Here is an 11271-nt window from a genome sequence, read left to right on the forward strand (position 1 = left end):
TTAGTGCAAGTGAATGTTATTTCCAAAGTTTTGCAGTCAAGACGGGCGATGTCTGTAATTTAATCGCTAACACTTTCAAATTGGCATTTCTCAATTCCCGCGTCTGAACAGAGTCTGAACACGACACTTGCGATACACGCTGTAGTATCGTTGGTATTCATTCACTGTAATATTGAAATCGGCGCAAAATGTGTGATGTTTTCTAACACTGACTGCATTTGAAACATGAATTTTAGCAGATACTGAGTACTGATAGGGCAAATGCTGTGGTCAACGTCATTTGTATACAGTGTATTTTATAATCACTCCGTAATTTCAGGCTAATCGCCGTGTCCACGGGGTACCGATAGTAGGATCATTATCACCACTGATACAGGGTAAAGTAACCGTTTTATCACCTTCTGCAGACAGAATTTCTGCTTGTACCAGACAGGCTTGATCAACACTAAAGTGGCCACGGGTGTAAATGTATCAAAAGAGAGGGCACAATTTGAAATAAATAGAAATAAATATCGGGAGGTTGTAAGTCAAGTAACTGGCAGTAACGACTAGCAACGAGCAGTAATGAGCAATAACGAACTTTAGAATTAGAGAGAACAAGCCAATAGCGAGCTATGAGCAAAACAACACGATATGTCTGTTAATTAAACTACGACCGCAATTCCTGACATTCTTGGAGATCACGCCCTCTACGACCCGTTTGGTACATACCAGTAACAATCTTCGCCCTGGAATACAACGGCCGTAACAAGTAGTCACAAAAATGTCTAACTAGAACTTTTCCAGAACTATATTGCATAAGGAATCGTCAGCTAGAAAAACCTTACAATATTTTAACGAAATGATATAGCAGATATTGTAATTTAGGCGCCCATTATAAGAAAATTGGCTTCTTTACCTAAACATAGCGACAATATAACTTACCTTTACACTGAAAAAGTACGAAATAAATGATAGAAGTGTACTGAATATTGAGTTCTTCGTAAATCTCACACCACATGGACACAGCAGTTAAGTCTTTCTTAGATGGTTCACTGGTGCTGATTGTAGATCAAATATGACATTTTGTTAAAATATCGCTTTTTGTTGTTGTTCTTCTTTATTTACATTCAAAGATAAAGGACAACCTTAGCTGAGCGAGTGTTATTACCCAAAGCCAAAACGACAAAATGCTACAAAAACAGAAGAAGTATCAAAGGTGATCATCTGGTTTTCACAGAATTATTTTTTCACACCGCTTATCTCATACATACAATGGGGAAACCGTACAACGGCATGCACACATGCACAAAGAAACTTGTTAAACGGCAGTCATTTGAAGAAACAAGTGTGCATCTTAAACTGGTAGGTGCAAAATCGGATCGGAAGGCAAAACGACGAGAAAAGGGAGGCCAGATTCGAAGAATCTGGTCTGTTTGGACTTAACACTGCATTTATTAAAGGTCAAAGAGGTACATCGGCGGACGTCGTTATTTCACCATTGTGGTCTGCCGCTATTTGCATAAATATCATTAAAAATCGAGGACATATGTAGATAAGACCAGGTTTTGTGTTTTCGTAGCGTCGATAGAATATCGCCCTCTATCACAGAAACCCACAGTCTCAGAACAAGTAAATTCTTCTATTCCTGAAAATGTTTTGTTAACTGTTGACAATCTTTACTTTCCTTAATTACCCATATCATCCAGTGACATGTGACATACCTACCTTATCATGTTTCTCGTGAGAAAATGGCTCTCTTCTATTTTCTTCAAATCAGTAGCGTCGATAATTGCAACACGCCTAGTTGCCGCCTTACTCACATTATTTGCTTGATGGCGCATCAACACGACGCTATGTGTAAGCTTCTGACTCTGACATATACAGCCATAAGCGAATTGGGACACGTCAGTTTCCCTAACACAGCACGGGGATTCGCTGAATTTCATGGTGCAGAGCGAAACCTCTTAGACCCTCCTCATGGAAGAAGGACAAACAGAACCATCCTTGAACAAAAGTGAAACTTGGTGACGCCCGTTTCCAGGCCAAGTGCGCAGGGACGTCCAGCACCATTTGTCGGGCGATCGTGACCCTGAAAGGACCATTACCAAAACCCTCTCCAAAACGCTTTTGAATCCATAGCTAACAATTAACACGAGACATCCCTGGCATAAGTTCACTTTGGTTTGTATTGTACGAATGAAGTATTGCCTTTGTTTTTATTATTCTGACGAAAAATGAAAATGTTAGATATTCACAAATATTCCGAAACACGTCTGCAAATAATTATATCATTTTTTGAAGTTGCCCAATTGACAGGGAGGTACAGGATCGCTATGAGCTTTCCTAAATTACAAAACGAGCATAAGGTAAAATTCTAACGTAGTGTCAATTCGTTCAGGATTATTCAAGGAACATCACTGAGAAGATACAACTTGGGGATTTGAAATGTGCTGTTGTAATTAAGGAGTAGTAATTACTGTGACGTTAAATATGCAAAATTGATATTAAAGCCCCACCAGCTGTAACTCATGAAATTTGTTGACTTCAAAATATCTTCTTATTCTTTTCTCTGAATTCTACCCTTTGAAGGGATATGGGCTTGATGCATTTGGAAACCATTAATTTTTGAAACATTTGAAAAGGAAATCATACAATATCACAGTTGAAAACAACTGATTCGAAAATCTGTCGAAAGGATTTCGCAATTGGCATTGCAAGATTACAATACATACTGTTTTGTTTTAGTTGTGATACACATATCTTTGTCTACATAAACTTCTTCTGATATGTTATGTGAGGTACACCTAAGCAGCCCAGGTAAGTGAAAAAAGTATTAATGGCCAATCTTGTACCTCTCTTAGTTTTCATTAAGATATCTTTTTGGTTCAGTTGTTGGTTACTTTGTCATTGCAAGTATTCGCTGGTAAAGATTTGTATTAGACGATATTTTGATATTGGCAGTATGGAGTCTGTTATACGAATGTACCGATGAGACATTTTCCGATCTATTATTTTTCATTAAAGGTTATTTTTCTATTCTTACATAAATCACGCAGAGGAAGAATGATGAGCAAATATTTCAGAAAATTTACTTGCATTGGTGAAACATTGGAATCATTTTATATTACTCAAAGGTGAAACCAAAGGAGCAAACTTTCATTTCTCTTGTATTTGAATTAATCTAGCATGAATCTGGCTCCGAACAACCGCAACACGAAATCAAATTATTTCTAAATAGCTTAGAGATTCTTTGTGTTATAGTGCCTCTGAAGAAAAACTCAAATATCTAGACTGCATGCTGCACATGTGAACTTTACAACTTGTAGCCTTCTACACTCTCACATAGAACTGTCAGTGCCCCTTACATAGTATTTACACCTTGAATATGCAGATGAAATGACATGATGCCTGATGAAATTGTGACAATTTTTTTCTTTCAAAATCATGTGTACTGTGCTTCTAAAATGTCTCTGACTTTCCATTTTTAAACAGTTCAGTGGAAGAGCAGACTATTATCTATCCTTTCTTCAATTTCTCATACAAAAATCCTAGAAATGATTTTAGATTTACTGTACATATTGCATGTTGCTTTGACATTTTTGCCCATTACATGCTTTTACTTATTTTTTTGCTTAAATGACAGCTACATAAACTCATTCTCCTTCAAGACTAAATCATTCTATTTTAGCTGCTATACGATGGCCGCTACATATTATCATAGGCGTCATCCCGCATGGCAGGAAAGAAATAGATCAGCATGGCTCCTGCAACGACACCGAAAGGAATGGAGATCCAGCCAAGGATGATTGAATAACCGAACGAATAATCAACACCTCCGCTTAAGTCCTTGTTCGTTTCACCTGCATATACACTCGTTCCAATCAATACCAGCAAACCTAAAAAGTATAAATATTTAGATCGTAAACGGAATTGGACACTCTCTCTCTCTCTCTCTCTCTCTCTCTCTCTCTCTCTCTCTCTCTCTCTCTCTCTCTCTCTCTGTTAGAAGCCCTAGTTCAACGGATATTAAATAAAATATTCCACATCGCCTCGACTTGATTGGTTAATCGCACAGTCCTCTTTTCAATAGATATAACGGCAGACACTAGCGACATCCTCCTATACGCACCCAAGGATGCGTTGCAACTGCATCATACTGCACGCGATGTGAATACGAACATATTAACTAGAAAACGAGTAGGAGATGCGAATTGATGAGATTTACATCTACTCTAAGACTCTATAAAAGCGTTTAGCTACACTTCTTTAATAATATAAAGTAATGTAAAAATAAAGAGGAAGAAGAAGAAGAAGAAGATGAAGAAGAAGAGAAGGAGGAGAGTAGGAAGAGAAGCAGTGGCAGGCAAAGTGAGCGAAATCAGGAGATTAGTGAATTTGAAAAGTGTATATAATTCACACCTGTTACACAGAAGATCATTCCGTTGATTGTCCAGAAGCGTTTTGTAAAATATTTAAAGATCGAGTGCTGGGCCCGTCCAGTGCCTTTTCCGATTAGCGCTACGAAAGCTAAGATCCATATTATCCCAGCGACGATCAACGCTGTCAACATAAGACCACGTGCAGCCTCCATGTATCCTGCATAAAGAGATAGAAGAACTATAATAATACTTCATGAGACAGAGAGAGCAGCTATAGCAGAAATTTGTACACCACTTATGTTATCACGTAAAATGAATCCCAGTTAGAACTAAATGTTACTGATCAGCACAGGTGCTGGTCATATTGACAAAGTAAACAAAAGAATATACACGACGTTAGATAAGCTTTAGGCGGGACAATTCTTGTAAATACACTAAAATTGTAGTTGTCCAGTTGATGAAACTAAATCATAGAGTACAGCAACTGAATGAGAAACATATCACAATTGGACATATTGTTGACAAAATTGAGCATTGCCAAAACAAGACTAATTCCAAGAATATAATAGACCGGGAGATCTACTGCGTCTATTGGTCTTCGCACACTCCAAAAGTTTGTCACAGATACACAAATTAATATGACTGAATCTCTTAGTATAAAAAAATCAATGTCCGAAACACATATACTTTCGCTGTATTCTTTAAAGATACGACTGACGCTTTGATTTTGTGCACGTCACATTAATTTGGTGCGTTAAAAGTTATTTTGCAAAAATGATGTGGTACAGGATTAATCGATTGATGTACCCTACACCTTTCCCACGTTTGGTCTTTTTTGTATCAATGCTTTTATGTTCTCACCACTAAAATGACACTCAGCTATGATGTGATATCATTTGATATCATGTTATATCCATCCTAATGAGATACCCCCATCCTCAATAAATTGAACTCTGTAAAGGTTTACTCCTATAACGTCAACTGTAGTTCTGAGTCCCATAAGACAATTCCTACGAACCACTTTTTCGATTTACCCAAAATCAGATTGATAATAGGGCATACGTCTAACCATAGTGTTAAATCTGAGTTGCAAAATCGAGACGATTTTGTTCCTTAGCAATTTTTCTCAAAATTTGGGTTTCATCGAAACCTTTAAAATCTGCTTTCACTGCTGATACCCAATTTTAATCTATTCACAATTAAGATTAGAAACTTTAAAACATGTAAGGTATCAGTGTTTTTAGCTAACGTATTCACACAGATGAGCAAATATCATAGCGATGTCTGTCTGTCTGTCCATGTGAGTGTGTTAGTGTGTGTGTGTCTGTCTGTCCGTTTACACGATAACTCGGAAACCTACAACAAATATTTATCTGATGTATCTAATTGTACTGAGAAGCATTGCGCAGTGTCAAATTAATATGCAGCTCATTTGCATATTGAATGAAGTTGTGTAATCAGATATATAACTCCGAAATAACTGCACCAAATTAGATTAAATCTGCTGCAGATACTGACCCGACAGATATCTGACTGTGTTGTGAAGCATTTAGTAGTGTTAAATAAATTGTGGGTTTATTTGCATATTGAATGAACTTTGTAATTAGTGATATAACTCTGATATTACGGGACCACATTTCGTGAAACCTGTTACGGATATCCATCGCATAAATATATAGTTGTCGAGTGAAGAACTAAGCAGTGTAGAGTTAATAAAGGGTTCATTTGCATATTAAATGAACTTTGTAATTAGTGATATTACTCCTAAATTTGATGAAGCATGGTACAGATGCTGACCTAATAGATATCTAAATGTCCGATGAAGCATTGTGCATGATTTATCGGTGTTTCCGTTTAGTACAACGAGCTTTTCACGTTTTTGTCGTTTGGTTTGTTGAGGCTTGCATTGAGCTATTGTACATTTCTCTTTTGTTTTGATATGACCCGATTAACGCATGGATATTCAACATATCTCCGTTTAACTGTATTTTGAGAGATAACGAGGTATACCATATATTGCGGTGTGAAGCTGCAACACTTTAATGGACGAAGCATGTTTTCATGACTGTACACAAGATTCCGCTCTGGGCCTCCCAGTCTTGTTTAACGGAAATATTCGATGATCTGTGTAAAGTCCGTCATTACGGCAGTACGCGTCTCGAAATTGAAAAAACTTAAGCTTTTGCTCAAGTGAAACTTTCAACAATTCTCTTACAAAATCAATATTAAAACGAGGCATCGTTGTGTAAAGTTTAGTACAGGAGAAATAAATTACCCAACATTTACCGATATTTGAAATTCAAACTGATCGCCATCCATATGTTTACTCTACGGGGAAAAACTATGTCGGTGAATATTTTTCTTAATCGAAGAGCTTTAAAATGAGTCCCTGTGATATAAAGTAACAAAATGTAATGTTTGACAGTCCTAATAGCTGTCCCAATTGGCGCATTCTACGTGTACCTTAATATATTAGTGTATTATTGAGTATTATATTATAGCTTTGTCAATACCAGTGAATTTTGTGACGTCATATCCATACATTATTACTGATAATGTATTCCATTATTCAGCATTGCGGCCCCACAGCGAGCAAATTTTTTTTGGAAAACGAAAAAAGGACTGCGCATTTAAAAGGAGGGAAAATATCGGATAAACCATGTAATACACAAAACTATAAATCTTGATAATCGTGCACAATATTGATAATAATGTCTTACTGTACGATTTATCACATTTTTTGAGTCCTCGCGCACGCATTTGTCGTCTGTCTGGCTGGCGCTCAGCATACGCTGGTTGTATTACGAACGTTTGTTTACAACATGGTTCGCTTCGTTGCCGTAAAGGTGAAACAGAACTCAGTACGTTTGCAAACTCCTAGACGATACTGGGTTTGACACGTGGCATATTATGCATGTCAGTGGCCATGTAAACGATGCAAGCGTGAAAGGCTACTCGAACCAGCCGTAAACGAGCCAACAACGGCAGCTTGCTGTCATCATGGATATAAAAGTGTCTACGGACATACTACGGAGCCATTCGGGAGCCATTCAAAGTCTCGGTCCAAGGTCAGCTACTACCAACAATCATGACGACCGTGGACTCTCCGTTGATCTAACATCTCGGCCACCTAATTCTGATGCACTGACTGTAATCGGAGACAACTTTCATTCATTGTTTTTTCCCCATGTCTGTGATTTTACCTTGCCTTGTTCTCGATATCGCGATGGTACGGAAACCCTCCAGTATGTTTGTCAACTGTACCTTTCAAGCACCCGTTTACGTCAAGTTTTCTCGTTCGCCGAAATAAAATAGCTCTTCTCAAGAAGCCATCGAAAATTAAATTTATAGACACAATTATTATTGAAATATAAACATTTGAATAACAATGTTGAACTCTGTTGATATCGTTTGCAATGAATGCTGTACTACTAGCGACATAATAATGATCGTATTGATCAGCTGATACCATGCAGCTCGCTGATCATACTGATGTCGATGCATGAACATTCCGTTTTCTCCATCTCTGGCATTTCACCGTGTCGACTTTTTGAATGGCATGATATTTAAAGGTGATGTTTCAAGTTTGATATAGACGGTAGGGATGCAGTTACTTTTCATTTCCTTCGAAAATACATCGTTTTTCAATTCAAAATGAACCGTGAAAGTGCTGGTCATTTTTTGTGCTGAACGTGCGTGTTCAGTGCAGTGCACTGTGCAGTGTGGAGTCAGGGCCGATCATGCTGGACGACGCTCACTGGCTTCAAACTCGGTTTAAATTTCCTTTTTTATTCGTTTTCTACAACTACAAATTCACTGGCATTGCCAAAACTATAAAATAATAGCAATAATGCACCCCCTCCCGGCCCATAATGGACTCAAGCAAACTTTGCACTCCATAATGTACTCGGCTTCGCCTCGTACATTATGTCGTGCAAAGTTTGCTTTCGTCCATTATGGGCCGGGAGGGGATGCATTATTGCTTTGAATATAGTATTGATCATAAATTAAGAGCGATCAGTACCTCAAATGAATACAAGTCAACTCAGATGTACTCTCATGAAAATTTAAATGTAAAAACGGCTACGTAGTTTACGCATCGTCTGCAGACCAGGATATTCCACTTAACTTTTTTGATTTGTCAGAAAATTTGTCAAATTCGGATACCCAAGTTAACAAGCCAGCACGGTCACATATTTGCATAGAAAGATTAAATACGTAAAATATGCTTTTAGTTATCTAATTAATTCATTTCGACGAAATAAACTGGATACCGTGAGCTACACATTCGGCGCAGCTGGTAACTGGTCGCGTAAATAATCATGCGAGCATATCACGTGTAAGCTGGGCCATGTATCAAGAAACAGTTTTGGAAGCAACACGCTAATCCCGTGAATCGAAATGGAAATCTTAGAAGTCGTGACGAGCACTTCCTTCTCCAGTAACCTAGTTTAGCAGGCTTATTTCTTCATTACCTTGCCTTGACCTCATAGAATACCAGGAAAAGAAAGGAATACGAAGTTTTGCATGTGTTATTTTTGAAAACGCAAGTTGACTCAAAATGAGTCATCGTTCAGTGATCCATGTCTAATCATGTGCTGTGTGTAAGTTTAGCCTGCTGTCAAGTCGTGTCAGTACAGTGTTAAATTTTAAACGATCTGTTAATGAAAGTTTCAGATTTCATCAAAATGCTACATGAATTATTTCTGCGTCAGCGGAGCAGAAATTTGAAATGGACAAGTTAGGTGATTTGTTTCGCAAATGTATTAAAGTCCGATGAAAGACTTCCAACTGAAAGAGGACGAAGAGAAAATAAGAGTATAAAAAGTAACAGTTTACATAAAGCCAAGAATAATAAGTCGTATGGTTCCGGTTACCCGACCTGCATTTCCCACTTTACTTTAGAGCCATCGGCAAACATGGAAGTGAAACGAGTAAATAAAATCATGTGATAGATACAAATCTGTGAGATCATCTGTGATATCTAATCGTCATTCATCGTGACACGCTACAAACAAGCAACATGGCGGCTTGCGATGTCCATAATGCATAACTCTATTTCATGTAGCAAATGCGATGATGGAGAAGAAAACCAGCTGTTGCCCTTCGCTTATCACAAGCGAGTGGTCCAACATAATGTAAAGCAACGCCATCAAAGTTTTTCCAATCGCACAAATAACTCATGCAGTTTCTTTTAGGTGTGCATGCGTTGTCATATCATTGTTGCGTGCGTGTTGCTTATGCTACGAAGATGTGAAACCGAAAATATATTCGCTTCAGTTGTGGATAATAGCGAAAAGACTTTTAAAAATTGCAAATGCGATGAAGACACAAGGAATTGGCTAAGGCATGTCTGAGATATCTGCGTTGTCGGACGAACGGACAGACGGACGACGGAGCCAAAACCATAAGTCCTCTGGACTTCGTCCGGGGGACTAACACTCACCGCTACATTGTTTCAAATAGCTGCAAGAATTTTTCAATTCGGTCTTATCTCACTTCACGTGAGCAGTGTATCATTTACCTATATCGTTTCTACGAATTTAAGCAAATTGAAAGTAATTTTCGTGTTCGTCCTTTCCTTTGTCTTTGTACGAATTTAAGTGTCAAAATTAAATTTGTCGACAAATTTCGTAAGTTAGGACAACATATGCAGAGTATTTTGTCGCACAATGTTTGCGCAGTTTTAATGCTGCTAAAATTCTTATCAATTGCAACAGTCTTCTTCGCTTTCAGCACTTTACAATCCTAAACAATCTGGCACTTTTGAAATACATTTGTCTAATTTTTTGTTGGACCAAATGTACAGTCTGCGGACTTTGACGTTGAATCACTGCTTTTGGAAAAATGAAAATTAATCTGATAGTAGTCAATTTATGTAATCAAAGAAAACACAATTGATGCGGGTAATTTAATGCAACGTGCTCGGGTTTCGTCTCTGTTTAAGAAGCGTGTCAATGTAACAAAACGAAAGTTGACTTCCCTGACAATTTCCTGGTAAATATGAACGTTGCGCAATTTTGCCATCAATTGTGCTGTGTCGCGCTAAACATGTTTACTGAAAACAAGTTGACGGTTAATATCACTATAATTGAGCATTTATAACCATTTGGGTAGGTTTTTCCACTAGTGCAAACCATAGTGGCATATGCTCAGTATACTTGTAGGTGCAAACTTTCCGTGTCGAACATTAAACTTGTACGAAAGCAGTAACCTAACCTTTGAGTATGGAATCAGGCAGGGTTGCGCAGACGCTTACTCCATAAACGTTTTCACAGCATGACTCCCACAGTCCGTAGTACGTTTTCGCGCCTCTAGCCGAAATCACCACCCAGTAGTTGGTCGCCGTGCTAACGATGTAAAATAGGACTGCTATACCTGCCACCACAACGCTAGAGATGGGTCCGACGAGAGACATCGTTGGTAATATTATTTTCTTGTAGCTTTCTGTATCTCTGAAAAACACATACGCGATGCTGCAAGCTAACAAAATGTTAATCGTACGAAGAGTAGGCCAAATTTACGTGAGATGTCAGTTGGTTTGACGAAGACGCTTAACTTTGACACGTAATAGTCACGGGATGTATTTAGGCGGGTCCAAGCATGTACCATTATTGAAAAAGGGTATATATAAACATCGTGTTAGGATAGAGTATGACAAGAAGTTACGGTTTAGTAACATTGGTGTTTGAGAAGTTATTCCAATCGATAATCATTGACATTGCGACAAGAACGATGAGGTAAAATTCATATTTAGATTTTGATATTTCTTTGTGTCTCATCGAATATGTGCGACGAGTATCTGTATACAGCCCCCTGTGTGATGCCTTAACCTTTGAACCCGGCTCGGACATACATGTCCGATGACGTCGTAGAGTACCAGGGGGTCGGGGGAAGGGTTCAACGGGAA

At 38.2% G+C, this 11271-nt stretch overlaps 1 protein-coding gene across 1 annotated transcript; it reads right to left on the bottom strand.

Annotated features, from left to right (window-relative positions):
* Nucleotides 1-1105: 1105 nt before the first annotated feature.
* LOC139125693 (epithelial membrane protein 1-like) lies at nt 1106-10904 on the bottom strand. Its single transcript, XM_070691794.1, has 3 exons — nt 10581-10904; nt 4402-4578; nt 1106-3878 (listed from the first exon to the last, which is right to left on the bottom strand). The coding sequence occupies exons 1-3, from the start codon at nt 10777-10779 to the stop codon at nt 3688-3690; spliced, it is 567 nt and encodes a 188-aa protein (XP_070547895.1). The 5' UTR covers nt 10780-10904; the 3' UTR covers nt 1106-3687.
* Nucleotides 10905-11271: the final 367 nt, after the last annotated feature.

Source organism: Ptychodera flava (assembly GCF_041260155.1).
Source record: "Ptychodera flava strain L36383 chromosome 3 unlocalized genomic scaffold, AS_Pfla_20210202 Scaffold_26__1_contigs__length_13983176_pilon, whole genome shotgun sequence".
In the NCBI taxonomy this organism is placed as follows: domain Eukaryota; kingdom Metazoa; phylum Hemichordata; class Enteropneusta; family Ptychoderidae; genus Ptychodera; species Ptychodera flava.